The sequence below is a fragment of the Pseudorasbora parva genome, chromosome 5, assembly GCF_024679245.1.
Source record: "Pseudorasbora parva isolate DD20220531a chromosome 5, ASM2467924v1, whole genome shotgun sequence".
In the NCBI taxonomy this organism is placed as follows: Eukaryota; Metazoa; Chordata; class Actinopteri; order Cypriniformes; family Gobionidae; genus Pseudorasbora; species Pseudorasbora parva.
The window spans coordinates 39,645,436-39,667,536 of NC_090176.1; the positions used below are offsets into that span (position 1 = coordinate 39,645,436).

The 22,101-nt window shown below is 35.8% G+C and overlaps 2 protein-coding genes across 4 annotated transcripts in view; both read left to right on the top strand.

Moving 5' to 3' along the window:
* clasp1a (cytoplasmic linker associated protein 1a) overlaps window positions 1–10,310 on the top strand; it is an 85,032-nt gene extending 74,722 nt beyond the window's left edge. The window contains exons 37-42 of the mRNA XM_067444258.1: window positions 946–1,002; window positions 1,882–2,054; window positions 2,182–2,310; window positions 3,036–3,242; window positions 5,855–5,971; window positions 7,960–10,310. Of these exons, the coding sequence (XP_067300359.1) occupies window positions 946–1,002; window positions 1,882–2,054; window positions 2,182–2,310; window positions 3,036–3,242; window positions 5,855–5,971; window positions 7,960–8,046 (770 nt within the window). The 3' untranslated portion in view covers window positions 8,047–10,310. The remainder of the gene's footprint in view (window positions 1–945; window positions 1,003–1,881; window positions 2,055–2,181; window positions 2,311–3,035; window positions 3,243–5,854; window positions 5,972–7,959) is intronic.
* A 1,146-nt stretch (window positions 10,311–11,456) lies between these two features.
* tfcp2l1 (transcription factor CP2-like 1) lies at window positions 11,457–21,173 on the top strand. 3 transcript variants are annotated; one of them, XM_067444259.1, is made up of 15 exons: window positions 11,460–11,739; window positions 12,180–12,325; window positions 12,872–12,945; window positions 13,719–13,824; window positions 14,178–14,284; window positions 14,373–14,525; window positions 14,887–14,997; window positions 15,990–16,081; window positions 16,158–16,209; window positions 17,492–17,585; window positions 18,616–18,706; window positions 18,787–18,869; window positions 18,958–19,100; window positions 20,136–20,187; window positions 20,470–21,173. In XM_067444259.1, exons 1-15 carry the CDS (start codon window positions 11,678–11,680, stop codon window positions 20,505–20,507), a joined length of 1,404 nt encoding a protein of 467 aa, XP_067300360.1. In that variant the 5' UTR covers window positions 11,460–11,677; the 3' UTR covers window positions 20,508–21,173. The 3 variants fall into 3 exon arrangements, 1 of the variants encoding a protein (XP_067300360.1); XR_010905055.1 differs by having other exon boundaries at window positions 11,457–11,739; window positions 18,958–20,187; XR_010905056.1 differs by lacking the exon at window positions 11,460–11,739 and having other exon boundaries at window positions 12,186–12,505; window positions 18,958–20,187.
* The last annotated feature ends 928 nt before the right edge of the window (window positions 21,174–22,101 follow it).

The following is a 22,101-nucleotide window of genomic DNA, read 5'->3' on the forward strand; positions in this document are numbered from 1 at the left end:
TTCCTTAAACCATTCCTGAACAATGTGTAAAATGGTGCACATCCTTTTGCAACAATGTTTAGGCAGGTAGCACGTGCCAACATGTTAATATAATAATAAATGTATTTATTAAAAATAATATATATTTAATATATATTTAATATCATTAATTGCAAAGCTTGTGTTAGCAACTCAGATTACCTCACACATATTCTGTCATGATAATCTATAAATTACTCATTTGAGAACTGTTGTAAGATGCCTGCTCAGCCATAGAATATGTTGCATGAAGATAGAACCATAGTTTAGTATAATTACGGTTATAACATGTTGTTGTCATGCTTTTTATGATATGCTGTTGCATTTGTGTTACGTACCATATTGCAATAAATGTGAAAAGACAGAATTCCTCTCTAAAATTCCTTTTCCTCTCTAAAGCAGCCCAAAATGTGTTCCTGGGGGCAGGGTTTATGTAAATGTTAGGGTTTCTGATGTTGCCAACCCAGGAATAAACTCATTGTAGTCCTTAAAAAGAAAATATACTTCCCTTTGCATTGAACTTTGAGAGTCATAACTTTGTAGATGTTGTTTATGCTCAAACATTACACACTAACTAAAGTTTTATTTAAAAAAAAAATGAAATCATATTCAAGGATTCTTTTAAAACTACATTCCATAACACATCAAGAGTAGTATTTGGAAAATTATAGTGATTTAAAAAAAATGTGGATAATGAATAGGAAAAATAGGTTGTTGAAAATGTGGACGGACACTGGTGATGCAGAAATAACACCTTTCAACACTAGCTGTTCGACAGTGTTAGCAACATGATGCCGAGAGACCATAACAAAACATAAATAAGTGATTAACCCCCTATAAGCGTACGTTTCAGATATGCAGGTATAGGATGTAGGATAGTGGAGTTTTTGTGTCATCACTTCCCCTCCTGTCCCTCCCCTTCTACAGGCCGTCGGCAAGACTGTGGTGAGAACAAGATGGTGCTGCCCAAGGGCTTTACTCCTGGTAAAGACCTGCACAGTTAAACAAGACTGTTGCACTTTTCTTCATTTGCTTCCCCTTCCACTTCCTCTCTTTCATTGTCATCCATTTCAGTCTCTCATGTGATGTCAATCCTAATTGACACAACTGCTTTGCTAACAGGGTTATTTGATAGCTGCTACAGGCCACCTGCTCTAATATAAGGCAATACAGTCATGTTTATCGGGTGACTGTATGTTCAAAATAAATGGAAGCCTGGTGATGATTCACTTGCATATTGCTTTGCAACTAACAGAGCATCACTGTTTGCAAACACATTGATATAATGGCGGGTGGGGGGGTCTAATTTAAAATTAACCAGAGTCTAAGTACCTTCATAACTACTACTAACAAAAACTAACGTCAAAATGCTTTTACAAAACGTATTACTTGCTAATGTATAAGGGTTTAGCTTATGAAAACATGTTGCATTATATTATTTCCATTAATAGATTATTGTTATTACTGTGATTATTGTATTTAACTGTAATGTGTTTTTTTTCTATCAGTATAATTTAGTCTACAAAAATAGAATTACAACAAAATGCTAAATACATTTTTTTAATTCATTGATTTTACTATGATATACCTAACAATTGAATATCTTAGCATTATTTTAAATGGCATAATGCTAAAAATATGCATTTTTAAAGCAAAATATAATTCAATTATTTTTTTTAGAATTGAGGTGGGGCAGCCCCAGACATGTTCTTTAAGGGTTTCATAAGATTCAATAATTTATTGAATGTCATATACTCAAAAGAGATTAGCCACAAAAAGTGTTCAGGTACAACTGAAGTAGAATAATAGCTTGTTTATGCAGATTGACTTCTGCTCTGAATTGAATCATTGTGGCTCATTCAGATTTGGTGGCAGACCTGCTGAAGGAGCTGTCTAATCACAACGAGCGAGTGGAGGAGAGGAAGGGGGCATTGATCGAGCTGCTGAAGATCGCCCGTGAAGACAGCCTGGCTGTGTGGGACGAGCACTTCAAAACAATCCTATTGCTGCTGTTGGAGACACTCGGGGACAAAGATGTCAGTCAAAGAATTGTACTACAATTGGCACTTTCAAAATCCTTAAGTCTTTTAAGTTTTCTTTTTTATATTTGAATGTATTTGTTGTGGTTAGTAATGATAGTATTCGTTCTGTCTGATTATTTAGCACACTATCCGAGCACTGGCTTTACGGGTTCTGAAGGAGATCCTGAGGAACCAGCCAGCGCGCTTCAAGAACTATGCAGAACTCACCATCATGAAAACACTGGAAGCCCACAAGGACTCTCATAAAGAGGTTAGAATCAGCCCTCTCAAAAATGTGATCTGTTTTAACCTTCAATCAATATAAGCAATACAACTTAATGATTATACTCAAAATCGTACTTTAGTATTGTTTTATATGTTCACGTTGCGATTAAAGTAATACATTGCTGGACCAAAAATGTAATATATTTTTTAAACTAGAACTTCATTAATATTAAAATATTCAATAGTGATAATGTGTAAAGGTGAAGATATAAATTATTATACTATAGTAACATTTTGTATAACTTCATTGTTGTAATGCGATCTGATTTAAGCTAGATTTATAGGAAATTAATGTTCTTTTGAACCAAACTCAATTGTCACCATAATACCCCTCACATGTGACCTCATTGTTTCTGAGAAATTAAGCAGGCCAGGTGACGTTTTCTTTAGAACGGAGTAAAATGAGCTGATTGGTCTCTTTAATCCCATTTTAAATACAACACCTGTACATGTGGACACTGAGCACCTTGGTTACATCTAAAGCAAGATAACCCAAGCCAACAAACCCAACACCTAGATGAATAAATGAATGAAGTACAGGCCTGTGAAGAATAAGCCCTTTGCCAGTTCATTTTCCAAATGTACTCATTCCCTTTTCATGTAATACAGCTGTGATAGAGCAGTCTGTAGTGCTGCCACCTAATCCAAATGAAGTTATTTGTCCATCTTACTTTCTGTTAGATCTCAGGTTGTTAAATATTATATTTGCAGGTGGTTAGGGCAGCTGAAGAGGCTGCCGCTACATTGGCCGGCTCCATTCACCCAGAGCAATGCATCAAGGTGCTGTGTCCCATTGTTCAGACCGCAGACTACCCCATCAACCTGGCTGCTATCAAGATGCAGACCAAAGTGGTTGAGCGCATTTCCAAGGAGTCTCTGCATGAGCTGCTGTCAGACATCATCATTGGCCTCTTACAAGTGAGTATTTCTGACAACAGAGAAAAACAGAATAAAATCATATTAATAAAAAGCATAAAATAAATAGGCCTAGACTAAACATTTTCACTTAAATAATTACCAAATTAAGATGACAAAACGAAAATACACTGAATCTGTTTGAAGCTTTAAAGAACTGGAGTCATGAGCTGCTTGCGTGAACACTGCACTTTTCTTGATTAAATCTTTTCATTCGTTTAAAAGTGGACATTTCAAGCTTTCTTTACACATATTTCTCATGTCTGTGAGGCAAGTAGCCTGCTGAGTTTCGGTTTATTTATGAGACACTCTCAAGTTCATGAGCAATGAAAGCAATTGCTCCCACGACTTCATGTCACGATTATGGTTCTGCTATCTGCTTCTTATTTATTAAATCAAGGCAATTTGCCGAAAAAAACCTTTCTTAAAATTAATATTATACAATTTATAAAAAAACGAAATTCACGTTAAAGAAAGGCTTTCTACAAAACAAAACTTAATATTAAACAAAATATAACCCCCAAAATCATTTCTGACCCACTCGCATCTTTGCATTTATCATAATCAGATGAAATTTAAACATAATATTATATTATTTAAACATAAATATGAAAAAAAAAATGTTTTAATGGCTACAACAAGTATAGTAAGCTACAGATAAATGTCATGTCTGGGCTAGATTTGAGCAAACATAATTTTACTGGTGAGCGGTTCATTAACGTGCGTGCACACCGGTCTGCTTTGCTCATTACATTTCGCTCATTTCTCGTCAGAACCCCCACGTATTAAAAAATGGTCGGGTTTAAATTGTGTTCGGGGCTCATAATTATAGTTCATTTGTCAGGCCGGGCCGCGCTCTGACACAATCTGCTTGGGCTTGATTTCTGAGCTCTAACTCAGAATAATTTTTCTATGAACCATCAAGAAACAGTGGTGAGAAGAACATACGTGACAAAGTTTACTTTAGTAAACTTGACCAAAACCACACTACGAACCACCTTAAACAAGGCTTTATATGGCACTGATGCCCGGAGAATACAGAGATAACGCCTTAATAGAGTGGCCAGCCTTGGGAAGCGCCTTTCATTAGCTTTCCACCAGTCAAGAGCTTGTACTACTGCAATTATTTTGCCATCATTTTGTATTTTGCAAGTAACTGCAAGTAGCTCTTTCTTTCGAAATGGTCCCACACAGTAGGCTTCTTCTTTCCCATTGCTTCATTTAGCAAAATATGTCTGTCGGCACCTGTGGTTGCAAGTGTCGACACGCTTTGTGAGTTAATAAATACAGCATATTTTTCTTTAACCATGCAGCAAACAAACAAAATCGTAAAAAAAAAAAAACCTTTTAACTGATTAATCGATCATTAATCGGTCAAAATTCTCGGTTAACAGTTAAACGGTCAATATGAGCATCCCTAGTTGGCAGTATTTTATGATAAAAAATTAATCTCGTCAATGCTGTCACTTTGGAACTTGTTAACATTTTTAAATTCCCTCTTTGCAAAAACTCTCTCAATTCATATACAGTCTTTAGAGTTGTTTTTATTTACTAACTTCCAACTTGATATGATCAGAGAGTCATGAATAATTTTGGTCCCTGTATGAAGAATTTGGGGGTATAATATGTCAAAGTTTACTTTATTTTCCTATCCTCACTTACTAAAAGTTAACTATAGTCTACTGCACCCACTAGAAGGGTGTCTGAATAATTTTTGGTTTGACTGTATACCCGAACACAGTGTACCATTTACAATATGCGGAATGGAAAATGAAGTATAAAATGGGATTCTGTGACTGTTTTGTAGGCCATTTGGTAATTTAAAGGGTTAGTTCACCCAAAAATGAAATTGATGTCATTAATGACTCACCCTAATGTTGTTCCACACCCGTAAGACCTTCGTTCATCTTCAGAACACAGTTTAAGATATTTTATATTTTAGTCCCAGAGCATAATGCAGTCAATGCCCACTTCACTGTCCATGTCCAGAAAGCTATTAAAAACATCAAAGTAGTCCATATGTGACATCAGTTGGTTGATTAGAGTCTTTTGAAGCATCGAAAATACATTTTGGTCCAAAAATATCAAAAACTACGATTTTACTACTATTTTACTCAGCATTGTCTTCTCCTCTATTTGCCTCCAAAATATAAAATATCTTAAACTGTGTTCTGAAGATGAACGAAGGTCTTACGGGTGTGGAACGACATTAGGGTGAGTCATTAATGACATCAATTTCATTTTTGGGTGAACTAACCCTTTAACCTTTGGTCACCCTATTGGACAAAATTGAGTAATAGTATATTAGCATAGTCTGCATTTGGAATGTTGGGAGCATAGTCAGCATGCCTACTTTGTACTTTTGCCTCCTGTACACTCTCTCACACTCTCACACTCACTCTCTCTCTCTCTCTCTCTCTCTCTCTCTCTCTCTCTCTCTCTCTCTCTCTCTCTCTCTCCCTCTCTCTCTGTCTCTCTCTTTCTCTCTCTCTCTCTCTCTCTCTGTGTGTGTGTGTGTGTGAGAGCGAGAGCGAGCATGGGAGAGGGAGAGAGAGAGAGCATGTATGAGAGAAAGATGGATGATGTTAATGCTAAAACGGTCTATCTGTCTTCAGGGCTATGATAACACGGAGAGTAGTGTTCGCAAGGCCAGCGTGTTCTGTCTAGTGGCCATCTACTCAGTGATTGGTGAGGATCTGAAGCCATACTTGGCCCAGCTCACAGGTAGCAAGGTATGTTCACATGCACTCAAAGTCCACCAAAAGTTTCACCCTGTTCAACCTCCTTATCACTATGTCCTTTATTTATTTGTGTCTCCCCTCTGGTTTTAACTGGTCTAAGTTTTTATATTTGTCCCAATTTCACTAAAACTGGGGTTAATAGCACAACACATTTTAAAACAACTGGGGTTGAAGGGCTGAATTTAATCTGAACATTTTAAGGTAACATTTTTACCTCAAAATTAAGACCATTAAGAATTTTTGTCAAGATAGTTTAGTGCACTTTCAAATTTTGAGTTTTTTTTTAAATTATTATTATTTTTTATTTCCATTATTCTTAATAATTCTCATAACTGTGTTTTATTTTATATACATCCTAAACCCATCCTATACCTTAAACTAAAAACAGTAGAATTAAAGGTACCATAGTGTGTAAATGCTTAGATTTGAAATAATAAACTATTAAATACATTTTCACACATGACAATGCTGAAGTTTTTTTTTATTTTTATGTTCAGTAAAGAGATTTGTGCTTAATTACTCTAAATTTCACAATCCAAAATCTTTATAGTCTAAAAAATAAGATTAATTTGATTTAAGACAAACATACATTTGTTTTATTTTTGGGTGAAATATGTATTAGATAAGTTTCATTAAATGCACCAAGAAAAGAAAAACTGAGATGGCTCTAAGGGGGCCCTGTACACACAGAGATGCGTTTGGCTGTTTAGCTCATATTGGCATTTTGTCCATTTGGGAGCCTGAAACCACAATTTTTTTTAACTGGATCCCAGAGTGGATAAATCTAAAAACGACACCCTTGTGTTTTCGTGTACAGCCAATCCGTATATTTTGTGAAACTATGATGTCATCAGCTTGCCTGGCTATCACCAGACCAAGCTCAATTTATTTAAATTGAACATTGGTCTGGGTAATCTGCTCTGTATTTTCTACTGCACAAGAGGTGTGATAAACAAGCATTATTCAAATGACTCTGTACGCAATTGGATAGTCCTTCAATCAATCAGACCACAAGAGGCGTGATTAACGGGCAACGAACCGTCATTTTTGTCATCGTGTTAAGCCCGTCAATAGCATGTCAGGTGGATAAGCCAGTCTGTGATTGGTTCCTGCAAAAGTGTAACAGAAGCAGTAGAAATGAATGTACAGGTTTCCAGACTGGGTCGCAAATCAGGCTGGGTTTACCTAGTCTAGTCATCACCCCATGTCTGGACCATAGACTGTAAAAAAAAATATGGACGTAGTGTCTGTGACGTCACCACTAGGATTCTGAAAAGCCGTTTTGAAGCGTAAAGTATTTGCCAGTGTGTCATCGCGTGCCACGCCCAGATAACAGGAAATGGGCAAAGAGGTGGGACGTGGGCGGAGCTTAGGTGACGCAATGACTAACAGACAGCGGATAAATGGCTATCCATCTGTCACTCATTAAGTGGCCACGCCCTTAATTATGCAGAACTTTAAAGGTTTAAAGTAAACAAATGAGTTATAAATAAATTCACCCCCTCACAGTTGTCAAGAAGGGCAAAATTAGGTATAAAGATCAAAACCACAATTTGTACCATTGCTATAAAAAATAAAATAAAAAATTATTGGATTGGATGGGGAAAGCTCTTGCTTTGTGTGAATGTAGCCTAAATGTCTTCCTCCCAAATTCTTAATGTTATGTGTACAGATCTTTAAGTGTACACTCTTTGCATTTTATTTAAAATATTGATATCAGTATAGTGCTGACTATTGTTTCTGCAAAAGTGGTACATTTGTTGCATCATATTTTGTCAAATCACCTACATTGCCCTTAGAGGGAAAAAAAGAACTTTCTCCTTTTTAGACATAATGCAAAAGTAAATATTAACCCTGACCTTCTAAGATAACACAACTACAGTAGAAAGTGTAAATACATGCTCTTATCAAAGAAACCAGGTCTATATGAGTATTAGCATGTGTTGTGTTGAAATTTACCATGTCTTTTATTTCCGCAGATGAAGTTGCTAAATCTGTACATTAAGAGGGCACAGACCACCAACAGCAACAGCAGCAGTTCTTCAGACGTGTCCTCTCACAGCTAGCCGGATGGACTCTAATCAGTGCCCTACATGTGCATTAGGAACATAGTTGTGCCTCCTCCAGACATCTTTTTTTTTTAATGCTTCATCACAATCTTGCTGGATTTTCCCAGAGGGATGTGATGCTCACTGCAATCAGACTTTTCTTTTCAACAACTCCTGGAAACCTCTTAGTTAGTCTCGTGCTTCTTTCCATCTGTGGAACATTGAATGTAAAGGGGTTCGAATCGAGAAAAATGCATGCATATCTTCCATGATAGGCATTGCTTCCTTGATTGAAGCAAACAGGCTTTCTTCAGCTTCTGAAGAGGGGATTCGTTGACTACGTTTATTAGTAATAACTTATTCATGTTTGCAAGTGATGTTAAAGGTTTAGTTGAGTTATTTGGATATTTTAAATGGGCACAGTTGGGTTAACTAATATCCCACTTGAATCTCAGTTGATGCTAGTGGATCATTTGGCTGGCCGAGTGATAAATGTAAAGAAAAGAGAAAAATGTAAGTAATTTGTAGGTTTGGCTACAATGACAACCAAAAAAAACAAAAGTAGGATTAAAACATTCTTATATTAATTTTTATTTCATGGGACCGCAATACCACATCCCATAATGTTGGAAGTGATGATGTAAAGCAATTGTGTTGATTTTATTATAGGATGGATTATGTGTTAAAAATGTGGGCTTCACTACAGAAAACAAGGACAAACTTCTGAATGTAGAGCTTTTCCTTTCATCTTTGGGGTAAAAAGCGAAGGGTTTCATGAGTAAACATGCGAGCCATAACACAGTCATTTAAAAAGTTCACGAACACTCTAATGGAGTTGAAAACATGACCTGGAGCATCTTCAGTCAAGAAACAATGAATGAAACTGATTTACACTTTATGTTCTTGGAGCAAGAGGATTGTGATGGAATTTGTAAAACTACTATGCCTTGCGTTTCTTTTTCTGTTTAAAAAAACTCAGACTGTTAAGATTTACGTCTCCACAGGCAGTCTTACTACATTGCTAAAGCATGACACGGCAAGTTCACCATGCGTCTACAACACTAATGAAAACCCTCTCCGTCTCTGTTCTCTGAAAGGTCTGAACTCTTTCTTTTTAGTGTTATGTACATACCTTTCAATCATTGCTTCTCACTCCCCCACAAAATTAAGGTAAAGATGTTGCACTCTTTTGCACGTTAACAAATAGCCTGCATGTTTTGATGACATAACCATCCTGTGCTGCCGTGATTGACCTAGGTTTGGCTGTTTGTGGAAACTTGCCACGTCAGCAATTTGGTCTGTCTGTAAATACAGTATTATTGTTATTATTAATGTTGCCCATGTGGGGAAGTAGGCAAGTGCAAAACTCGAATAGGTCTCACAGAGTTGACCAAAATGCCTGTCCTCAGACTGTGAACCTGACCATGTTAGAAATTAAGGACAGACATTTAAAAAAGTACCCTACTTTTAGTATTATATACTGAGGCATGTGGCTTTTATTGGTATGCTTAATGTGCGTACCCTTGTTTGATTCAGCGTTTCTTTCTAATGTTTTTTAACTGATTCAGACCATGAACTACCATTTTGGTTTAGACTGGGGTTATTTATAAAAATAATCTGTTTATGAAAGGACAAAGCCAACTGTGCAAATCAACAGTGCAAGTATTAAGTTGCCTTTTGGGTTTCCTGAAATGTTGACCTTTAGTGGTATCCCATCAAATTATTCACTACGCATGTAGACTTTTTGTCTTTGCCACAGATACACTCTTGTATTTATAAATTATAAATTTGTCCTTTTCTGTCCCAATGTACAGTTTGTTTTGTTTTTGTTTTGTTTTTTTGTTTTTTTAAGGCTTATGATAGATTTACATCAACTTGAGTTTGGCCTAGAAATAAAACAACCAGAAACATGAATTTATTTTGATGATTATTTGAAACACTAAAATGTATCTGAGTTGACTGTAGTTTTGTTGTGGGGCAACAATCAGTAACTTTGGTATTTATCACAATTCATGCAGCAGTACATTTATAAAGACTTTGAAAAAACATGATGAAATAATGTGTACTCAGTCCTAGTTAATTCAGACTCCAGCGCTATACAGTGGGTATGGAAAGTATTCTGACCCCCTTAAATGTTTCACCCTTTGTTATGTTGCAGCCATTTGCTAAAATCGTTTAAATTCATTTTTCTCATTAATGTACACACAGCACCCCATATTGACAGGGGAAAAAAAGAATTGTTGACATTTTTGCAGATTAAAAAGAAAAGAAAAAGAAAACCTGACACATCACATGGTCCTAAGTATTCAGACCCTTTGCTGTACACTCATATATTTAACTCAGGTGCTGTCCATTTCTTCTGATCATCCTTGAGATGGTTTTACACCTTAATTTGAGTCCAGCTGTGTTAGATTATACGGATTGGACAGGGGTCAGCATGGGCACCCTGACTGGTCTGCGGCTATGCAGCCTTATTCGTAACAAACTGCGATGCACTGTGTATTCTGACACCTTTCTATCAGAACAGCATGAACTTCTTGAGCAATTTGAGCTACAGTAGCTTGTCTGTTTGATCAGACCACACGGGCAAGCCTTCACTCCCCACGTGGAGTAATGAGCTTTGGCCGCCCATGACCCTGTCTTCGGTTCACCACTGTTCCTTCATTGGACCACTTTTGATAGATACTGACCATTGCAGACTGGGAACACCCCACAAGAGCTGCAGGTTTGGAGATGCTCTGACCCAGTTATCGAGTAATAACAAATTGGCTCTTGTAAGTTAAACTCGTTCAAATCCTTACGTGTGCGTGCCCACTTTCCTGTTTCTAACACATCAACTTTGAGGACATAATTTTCACTTGCTGTTATATATCCCACCAATTAAAAGATGCCATGATGAAGAGAGATAAGTAATTCACTTCACATAATGTCATAATATTATGCCTAATCTGTGAATTATATATATATATATATATATATATAAGCCTATTTATGACGGATTACATTTTCCTTGTACATTAAATGTGAAAAATATAATAATCTGGAAATCCTATCCAGAGACATTTATTTTATTAAAATAACCATTAACTACTGTCAAATACTGCAAAGCAAATGTGTCATTATTGTACAAATGTAATATATGTGTGTGTATATAATACATAGATAAAAAAAAACTTGCCCATTTTTGTGAGATTTAACCAAACATTAAAGCACGGTTTTGGTGTGCCCTTATATCAAGGCTTTCCGTCAGCACAGATGTGAAAATGTAGTATAGAAACACATGCTTTTGCTCACAAACATCGCATTGCATAATCTAGTTTATAAAGTTCTGCGCGCATACTATGGTTTATCAGCAACTCAGTCTTGACCTTTGATGTCAGAGTCAACCTGTACCAAAACAACACGGTGGCCGTTTGTTATTAAACGAGCGGTTCAAAAAAAGTGCGTCGGTGCAGGTGACAGAGGATGAAGGCAGAGTGACGGACACTCACAGGCACAGCAGGTCACCTGACGGACGACACGCGGGGATAAAAGACAGCGGACAAGTTGGTTCAGACAAGCCTTTGTGGCCCTCACGGTCCCCTCACCGGCGACCACGCGTTTGGCTATACTCATATTTTGGGATACGAACGTCACCGAACTGTAGAGCATGCTGTTTTGGCACAGCCATCCTGAAACCTATCAACAGCACGCGCATAATCATTATATACGGTAAGTACTTTTGTCGCGAGTTAACAGTAATCTTACATTTTGACAAATGATTTTGTCATTAAATTAGTTAATTTATTTTACATTTTGTACTTTTTTATCGTAAAATCATTATAAACTTTACCTTTATACAGATTAGTAGTAGCCTAGAAGTCTCAGTTTCACGAGAGAACCTAATGACCTTAATGGGGGGTATTTGTCAAAGCCAGCTATTTGTTTGGGTGCCATTTGCCTGCTTTTTGCAACTGTTTGGAATGTGGTACAGGATTTACAAAAAGGCAATTTCTAATAGATTACCATATTCTTTAATTATTGTGTGTAAAGTGTTCTCCAAAGTACCTCAACGAGTACCATCAAAGTTTTATTTTTTACTTTATTCTTAGTATGTTCACTTGGTATGACGTTTTGAGCCTTTACTTTACATACCCTTTATTTTCCCTTAGAGATGCTCTTGCTCCGTTTCTCAAGCATGAAGAGGAGAAGCAGCAGTCCACTGAGATCAGAGCGTCTCCTTTTCATTATGTGCTTTGTGCAGCCACATCTCCAGCGGTGAAACTCCAGGACGAAACACTCACATATCTAAATCAAGGTACTCTTAAATAATCTACTTGTGCTTGTTTAACTTCAGTCAGCATTTTTTAGAACAATTATTTGTCTTTTCATCTTATGTTCATCTTGATATAACCTTTTTCCCCAGCACATATCAATCTGTACTTTTGACATGATGGTGTAACCGAAAGTTGTTGATGTCTGAAGTCCATGACTAAAGGTGACATGACTAAAAAATGACATGACTAAACTTGACATGACTAAAACAAACAACACACAGCAGAAAGCGTTACCTAAGCAAACTCTTAAGGAGAATCGCAATAAAGACTCTTATAAAGACTCTACTTTTTTTTTTTTTAAATGTGATTTTTTTTTTTTTTTTTTATCACTGCAGTAATATTTTAACATTTTATTGAGGCTTTATCGAGGTTATGTGCAGCTTACATTTTGCTCATATACATGTATTTAATTCAGTTCTGTGTTTGGTTTTGTTGACATAATAATTTAAATAATTTGTGCGTTGGCAGAAAAATCAGTGGTTTGTTTTACCATTTTAATCTGTTAAAAGTGTTTTAATGCACTGTAGGTCAGTCCTATGAAATCCGGATGCTTAATAGAAAACTAATGGAGTATACAGATATAAGCAGCAAATATGTAAAGGTAGGTTCAAGGAATGATGTGTTTTTTTCCCTATGTGACTGTAACAGTATGCATCACCTGTTTATACACAAGTACTGCTCTATCTTCACCACATTAGTGGCCTTATTTTGTTTTTATGGATTACATTAAAGGTTTTTTGAGAGTTTTTCAGTGCAGACCTTAAAAAAATTTATTGGTATTTTTTTTATAATTTAAACACAAAATAGTTATGATTTTTTTTTTTTTTACTTGTATTTATTACATTTGTGATCATGTGGATCTTAGTACAGATGGTTAGATGCTCTTACTTATATTGAAGCACATGATGCTCTATAAAATACTCTAACATCAGTTTTAAAGATTTTTTTTTAAATCTTAGGTTGTTATCCAACAGAGGGCATATTCTATGTTTGTTTGTCTGTGTATTTGTTCAAAAGAGACAATGCACGTTAATGAACATCAGTATTAAAATACAAAATGTAAATATGCTAGATTATAGCAATATTGCTAATTTACATCCGTAATATGTCCCTTGGCACGTAATAAAATTGACAAAGAAACAAATAGTTACAAATATAATACTCATAGGATCAATACAATAGGCAACATACCAAATGCATAAAAAAATTTATAGTTGACACTTAATTGGACACATTTGTGGCTGAATGTTTAAATGTGAGATATTATGAAATACTAAAAAAAATGCAGACATGCATATTATATATTACTTGATTTTACCCATGTTGACATGTGGGATGCATTCCTGACATCATGCTGGCTTGTGCTTTTTCTAGAGCATTGTGCGTGTCGTTTTCCATGACAGACGGCTGCAATATACAGAACATCAACAGCTGGAAGGATGGAGGTGGAACCGACCAGGAGACAGGATCTTGGATATAGGTGTTTTCATTAATAGAGCATTTTACCCAAATTTGTTTTCAAATCATAGGCCCGGTTTCACAGACAGAGTTTAACTTAAGCCAGGATTAGGCCTTAGTTATTAGGCCAATTAGGACATTTAGGTAGCTTTTAAAAACATGCCATAGAAAAAAAACATTACTAGTGTGCATCAGACAAAACAATGACTGACAATGACATGGCTTATTTTAAGATATGTCAGCGCAAGCTGCTTTTAGTTAAAACAGTTCAAACATGCATTTTAATGTGGGACTAGGCTTAAGCCTCGCCTGTGAAACTGAGGGATACTGTGTCAAACACAATGTCATATTATTTACTGTTCAGTTTATGTTCAGATATCCCACTGTCAGTGGGCATAATGGAGCCTCGAGCCCACCCACTGCAGCTCAACACCATAGAGTTCCTCTGGGATCCTGACAAAAATGCCTCAGTGTTCATTCAGGTGGAGCATTTTCTCTTTTGATCTGACCTCTCCACTGGATTTCTGAAGTAAATATCACCACATGCAACTTCTGTTTCTTTATATACAGGTAAACTGCATTAGCACTGAGTTCACTCCTAGAAAACATGGTGGAGAGAAGGGCGTCCCTTTCCGCATTCAGATAGATACCTTTGCAGCAAGCGAGCATGGAGAATACACTGGACACATGTGCTCTGCCAGCTGCCAGGTCAAAGTATTCAAGGTAGAGCTTCCTGTAGATCCTACAACGATAATAGATACACAGTTTGCTTTGTGGAGATTCAAAGGTGAAATTATCATTTTGATGTTAATATAAAGAGATAGTTCTCCCAAAAATGAAAATTCTGTTACATTTACTCACTCTCATGTCGATCTGCATGCATTTTTTTGCCTGTGGAACACAAAAGAAGATATTTTGAAGAATGTTAAGAATCAAACAACATTGATCTCATTGACTTGATGCAAAACATATGGATGTGTTTCACAGAAGAAAGGTCATACAGTTTTGGAATGACATGAGAGTGAGTAAAGGATGACAAAAATGTTTTAATTAAAATGCTTTAATTTATATTTTACTTCTAAAGCCGAAAGGTGCAGATCGCAAACTCAAGACTGACAGAGAGAAGATTGAGAAAAAGTGTCCTCAGGATAGAGAAAAATATCAACCATCCTATAAAACAACAGTGCTGACTGAGGTAAGATCTCTGCCTTGGTATCATTTACTACCACAAATGTCCTCATTTCATGAAAAGTGGATCTTGATTTATACACCTTCAAAGATAACAAAAACGCACATGAGTAAGGACATTTTTTATTTATTTAATTTTTTCCCTCCAAAAAGGCTTGTTCTATATTGCATACGCCCCTACTATATAGTATGAAGTAGTGTGTGACGTATGTCTGAGTTCACAGTACTCGTAAAAACCTTCTGGCAGGATTCTGAAGTGTGCATATGATGGACACTTTACTATCCCATGAGGCCATGGGATAGGATTTGTGTATGATTGTGACTATGAACGTAACTGACACTGGTAGGTTACGTGATAAGCACAATATGGCAAATGTGGTACGTCCAGATTACATTTATACTACACATTCATACTGTATATATATCATACTTTTTTAGCAGTTGTGAAGTAATTAAATAAGTACCTACTCAAGAATGTATGCGGCTTCAGAAGCATAATCTTCCTCTGTTTCTCTTGCATCTCATTTTTGACTATGCTTTACGTTGATCGTGTGATATTCAAAAACCTATTCCATTCGTTGTCAGTTACTTCAGAGCATATAGGCTGATTTTATGAAACTAATGGTGTTGTGGAGCCTGAGAGTATAAATCTCCATCATTGTATAGAAAAGATCTGCTTTCAAGGAACACAGAAAATAAGTTCAGAACAACAAGTAAATGATGAAAAAATGTTAACTTTGGGTTTAAGTATTTCAGCTATAGGAATATCAGAGCATATGTTAATGATTGCCCTCTTAAGGCGGCAGTCTACATCAAACATCTATGGCTGCTCAATTTTCCATTACCTCTTTACTTTGACTGGCCAAAGTGAAATATTAAGCTCTCTCACTCAATCAAGGTGTGACTGGAATGTTCGCATGATTGCTTATTAAACAAAAAAAAATACATATTGAGAATAAGGCCAAGAGATGGGGCTAAAACTTTTTCCTTTTCTTGCAGTGCTCCCCTTGGCCTGAAGCCCCATCCGTCAGCAGCAACACTCCATCTCCTGGTTATCACAGCGCTTACACTTCCTACAGCTTCCCAGAGGAGTGAGTCCTTATTCAATATGAATCACAGCATGATTTCAGGAACACAAACATAACATTATTATTATTATTGCATTAGAAACTGCTCTCCAGACCAGCAGGTGGAGCTACTTCTGCCCAGCTGCTCTGATGTAAGTATGGCTTGGCTGCTTAAAAACATTAAAGGGGGGGTGAAACACTCAGTTTCAATCAATCTCATGTCAATCTTGAGTACCTATAGAGTAGGATTGCATCCTTCATATCTACGAAAAGTCTTTAGTTTTTTTATAATTATAAAAGAAAAATAGGCTTTACCGAGTCTTTCTGGAAAAAAAACGAGCGGATGGAGGCGTATCGTGTGGGCGGAGCTAAAGAATTACAGGTGTGTGCAGCTATTGCATGAGAGCGTCTGAAAGCTGTGACATCCTCAAGCGTGGAAAAGAAAATGTTACCCTAATAAACCATGGCTATCAATCAGATTCAACTAATACATATATGATCCAGAATCGGATCCGGAGGCTGAAATAAATTGAACAGTAGACGCAGCAGCAGGACGTCCATCTCTGTGGTATGTATTTGCTTGTCAACATTTGTGTGTTTACTCGTGGTTTATGAGGACATGATTTGGTTTATGGATTATTTTATGCGACTAAACCTTAGCAGTAGAAAGCAAAACGGTTTTGCACCTCACTAGTGTATAGAAAAAAAAATGGAGCAGCGCATTTGAATGAAGAAGCACGCTTTGTGTGAACCTCCCCTAGGTTTATGTTTGGGTGGTTTTACAATAAACAAACAGACTATAGTGGTCAGCTAAACAAATGTATTTAAACACACACCATACATCGCATGCTCCATTGAAAAATGAACTATATACGATCGTGTTGTTTACTGATGTTTACTTACGCGACTATATCTAACAGCATAGACATTTGAAGCCGTTTACTCACCGCCTGCTTGCAATGCACGACCGTGAACCTTTATTGTTGGGACCGCTCCATCAAAAACACACTTCTTTGGTGACATTGTTGATTTGGTGAAGTCCTGTGACTCCAGTCAGTGCAGCATTTATGGACGTGCATTTGCTCTCTCGCTCTGGTCGAGGCGCGCGCACCCTTCCGGGAGAAGAGTCCGTACGGCCCATACAAGGACCTTCCGCCCTGTTGACGTCAAGCCGACCCATACTCGAAAAAAAACTCTCCGAAACTTGTGAGAAACCGGAAGGAGTATTTTTGGCACAGAAATACTTCCTCAAACGTCCAACTTATTTTTTGAAACTTTGTCTGTTTAGGATGGGAATCCAAGTCTTTAACAGTGTAAAAAGCTCAGTATGCATGAAACAGCATTTCACCCCCCCTTTAATGCTGTGCTCTCTTATCTTTATAGGTTTGTGTTTGAGGACATGGATGATGCTATTCTTCTTCTTTTTGCCATTAGCACCTGTTGCCATCGTCCTCCATGCAGGACACGCAGCAGTGGCTCCATCGTAATAGATTCTCCTCTTTCTGCAGGCTCTTCTCTGGATTCTCAGGTGGGTTGAAATATTCAAAGAAATTGCAGCTGTTTGAAATTCTAGTGAAATGCATAGGCAGCATCTCTATTATATAATTTTTTTTGGATCACATTTAATTGTTTAACATGAACATGCTCAGATAAGCATAAAAATACATTGAACACAATTTTTGGGTGAACAGTTGATTGTGAACTGTATTGAATAAATTATCAAATGTTCTGAAAAATATATATTTATTTTATTTAGCAAGGATGCTTTAAATTGATCAAAAGTGACATGTATAATGTTTCATCATTTCTATTTTTATTTTCTATTTCTTTTGAACTTCCTATTCTTTAAAGCATCCCTTTACAGTTTATTCAAAAAGAATTGAACGTTAATTCAACTATTTACTTGAGCACCAATTCAGGATATTAGAATACTTTCTTGTGACACTGGAGTAATGATGCTGAAAATTCAGCTTTGCATTACAGGAATAAATTGCTTTTTAAATTATAATAATAATAATTTACAATATTAAAGGGTTAGTTCACCCAAAAATGAAATTGATGTCATAAATGATTCACCCTAATGTTGTTTCACACCCGTAAGACCTCCGTTCATCTTCAGAACACAGTTTAAGATATTTAATATTTTAGTCCCAGAGCATAATGCAGTCAATGCACACTATACTGTCCATGTCCAGAAAGGGAATAAAAACATCATCAAAGTAGTCCATATGTGACATCAGTTGGTTGATTAGAATCTCTTGGAAGCATCGAAAATACATTTTGGTCCAAAAATAACATGAAGAATTTATTCAGCATTGTCTTCTCTTCCGTGTTCCTGAAAAAAATATTCAAACAGCCATGAATCAATGAATCGATCAATGATTCGGATCGCCAATGTCATATGATTTCAGCAGTTTGAAAGTTTGGCTCCAAACTGCTTAGTGAGACTTCTTTCAAAACATTCACAAAATCGTAGCCATTGTGTTCAAGTTTTATTTTAAAAATGTATACATTTTAAATATTAGACTACTATATGAACAGCTTTGCTAATTTTTCAGGTTCTGATCTGCTAAAAATGAGTAGAGAAGACTTCATTCAGATCTGTGGTCCTGCTGATGGCATCCGTCTTTTCAATGCAATCAAAGGAAGGTGAGTCGTGTCCCTAATCAAACACTTCCTAAAATGGGTCCAAACATGTACTCAACACTGTCTGTGGCAATGTTTCCCAGGTGTATACAACCTCGTCTCACTGTCTATGTATCCCAGCTGCAGAACAGGAACCAACCGCACACAAAAGCAGCGAGTGATGATGGTAGGAGATATCACAGTGTCCTTAATAATATGTATGACATGCGAATGGTGTGTTACATTTATTCTTAATACTCTGTTTTTGTCTGTAGTGTACCATGCCCTCTACCTAGAGGACCTAACTGTCCTTGAGCTCACTGAGAAGATAGCCAATCTATATAATGTTCCCTCACAGCAAATCCATCGTATATACAGACACGGGCCAACAGGGATCCATGTCTTAGTTTCAGATGAGGTAAGATGGCGAGAGTGCTTAAAATTGAGTAAGGACATTCCACATAGAGATTACAGATCACGCCGGAACTGTGGGTTATATAACCTGTTCGGGGATAGGTTTATCAAGAGGGCAAATAGTAACACATTTACACTTACAAAATCTTACCCCAAACTTTTGAAATGGTAATGGTTTCGTATCTTAAGCTCATCAAGGCTGCAATTGTTTGAAAAAAAAAAAAGAGGTAAAAACAATATCCAGAAATATCAAAATATTTGAAATAATTTTATATTTTACTATATTTTTTATGTAATTTATTCCTATAATGGAAAGCTGAATTTTCTGTATCATTACTCCAGTCTTCAGTGTCACATGATCCTTCAGAAATCATTCTAATATGATGATTTAATGCTCAAGAAACATTTCTTAATCTTCTTCTTCTAATTATTATTGTTAATAATATAGAACACAGTTATACTGCATAATTTTTTTGGAGACTGATACATGTTTCAAAAATCTTTGATTATTAGAAAGTTCAAAAGAATAGCATTGTTTTAAAAAGAAACATAATGTAAATTATACAAATAAAACTATACATTTATTTCAAATAAAAAAAAATTACTGACCCCAAAGGTAGTGTAGATTTGTATATGAGGGGGTTTTGGCCACATGACATTTTATTTCTAGAATTAGTTTACCAATAAATGAAATGTTTTGTCCATTTCCATCATGTACACTCATTTCAAACCTGCATGACTTTGGTTCTTTGTAAAAAACACAAAAGGAGATGTTTATTAAAATGTCTTTTCCATACAGTAAAAGTGAATATAGACCAGGTGGTTTTAAACTCCAATAATAGATTTTAAAAAAGCACTATAGACTATAGGTCTGTAGCAACACACTTTTCCTCGAAATCATAACCAAAATCAGTTACTGATTGTTCAAATGGATTAGAGTGCCAGAAAATACAGTAATCCAAGCATACACTTTTAAAAAGAATCACAAAGGTTTGTTATAATGAATTCAGGTCTCTCTACATATTGTTGGCTTTTTCAGATGGTGCAGAACTTTACAGAGGAGACTAGCTTCATTATCAGCACTATGAAAGGTAACTTCATGGACATTATTTTTATCTTAACTATACTGATTAGGCCTTATGTTTATCAAAATTGAGTTATAGGGTAGACTTTACATTAAATGTAAACACTTTGATATGCAGGAAGTCTATATAATACATCACAGGTAGCATCTGATTGCATCACACTTCTGACTTTCATGGCTCACTGAACAGGCAACTGTTAAAAAGTCTAAAGACAAAAACAAATGACTATTTAAAAAATCTTCATTGCATTCACACTGGTTAATATTGACTATGTGTTTTTGACGGCAGATGAAAGTAATGATGGCTACCATGTTGTACTGAAGTGACCTGACTGAGTGTGTGACTACTGGAGCATTACAGGTGCCTTAAGCTGAATTTCACAATATAGGAACTGTTTGTAAGTTAAATATCACATGGTGGAATGTGAAATGAATGAATGTGATTTTTTTTTCATGATGTAAATGAATGTTCCGTAAAGAGAGACTTTTGTGAAGGGATTTACTGGAAATCAATTAAAATATTAATTATTTTATGTATTACGTCGAGTCATGTTCAGTTTGTAAATTTGTTTTATAAAAATTATTTTTTAACATGTTACAGTAGTTTTTTGACTTATTTTCAAACCATCACCAGATTTGTTTTATTTTATTATTAGATACCAAATTTGCTGTACAGATGCCCTATATGTACTGTATACTGTATAGGCTATATCAACTTTCAAAACGTTTCTATTTGAATTTGTCCCATTTGATTTTTCCTTGTTGATTCTGTTATTTTTTCTGTTCATTACGGTGAAGTTGCTTTAAACAATCTGTATTGTATGCACGGAAACTCTTGTCAATAACTCTGCCATTTACAATACAGATATTAGTGTTTATATTAACTATTGTAGACAAACATGGAATTTAAACAACCTCTCTCAGTAATGTTACTTTGGTGCTTTCTTGTTCATCACAGACAAAGTCTAAATAAAGTCTTTTCTCAGGATCTTTTATTGCTTTCCTTTGCTTTTTCTATCACAATGCTTTTGAGGTTTGTATTTTTGTAACTGATTAATGATTGTGTATTTTGAACTGTACGACAGCACCTGAATTTTGTTAACTTATCTTGATGCACCTTGCTGCTTAATAATAACCTTAACAAATATATTTTTCAGAATAAAAAAATAAAACTTTTTTATGGTAAATACTCTGGTCATAAAGACAATATGCGTTTCAGTTTAACAAAAAAAGTTTTTTTTTTGTTTTTGTTTTTTTTAACCTATTTTTCAATTACACACTTAACAGTGTGGGGTTACACCTGCCACATCAGGTAAGCGTTAAAGTTTATATGTGTATATAGCTTTTATAACAAATCAGCTATCCTTTTTGTTTGATTGACCGTACAAATCATTTCCTTGGGTTGTAATGTGTATTAGGTTGTCTAGGTTCAGCTTGTGAAATGGGTTGGTTATGAAACAGTTTATTGACAAAAGCCTTTGGTTTCTACTCAGATTCTCCTCCAATTCCTCTGTAGTCATGAGGTCAGTGTAGTTAAGTGAACTTGTAGGGGCGATTTTGTGTGTTAGTCATGACGTGGAAAGTAGCACACTTCACTGAGCAGCACTGAATCTACTAGTGTGCAATTCCCAAGCCCTGTAGCATCCCATACAAAAACGCTTAGCAACACATGCAAATGGTGCAGTTATTTAAAATATTTTTCAAGATATTTTTTTAAAAAATGTGAGCAGTATGTTGACGTTTGGTAAACTCGTGCACACTAATTTCTAACAAAGTGCAGTGGTGAACATTCATGCACACAAAAAAAATCGGTAATTTCTGAAACCTTTCAATTTTCGGTTGGTCGTGATGGAAATATTTCAATGCAATCGCGATTTACGTAAAAAAAATTATAAAAATATTTTTCACATAATATAGATTT

Bases quoted from the DNA above. Each gene is read 5' to 3' on its own strand.
- tfcp2l1 (XM_067444259.1), top strand. From the start codon at position 11,678: ATGCTGTTTTGGCACAGCCATCCTGAAACCTATCAACAGCACGCGCAT. The intron at 12,326-12,871 runs GTACTCTTAAAT...AATGCACTGTAG, and splicing joins ACTCACATATCTAAATCAAG to GTCAGTCCTATGAAATCCGG. The intron at 19,101-20,135 runs GTAAGATGGCGA...TGGCTTTTTCAG, and splicing joins ATGTCTTAGTTTCAGATGAG to ATGGTGCAGAACTTTACAGA.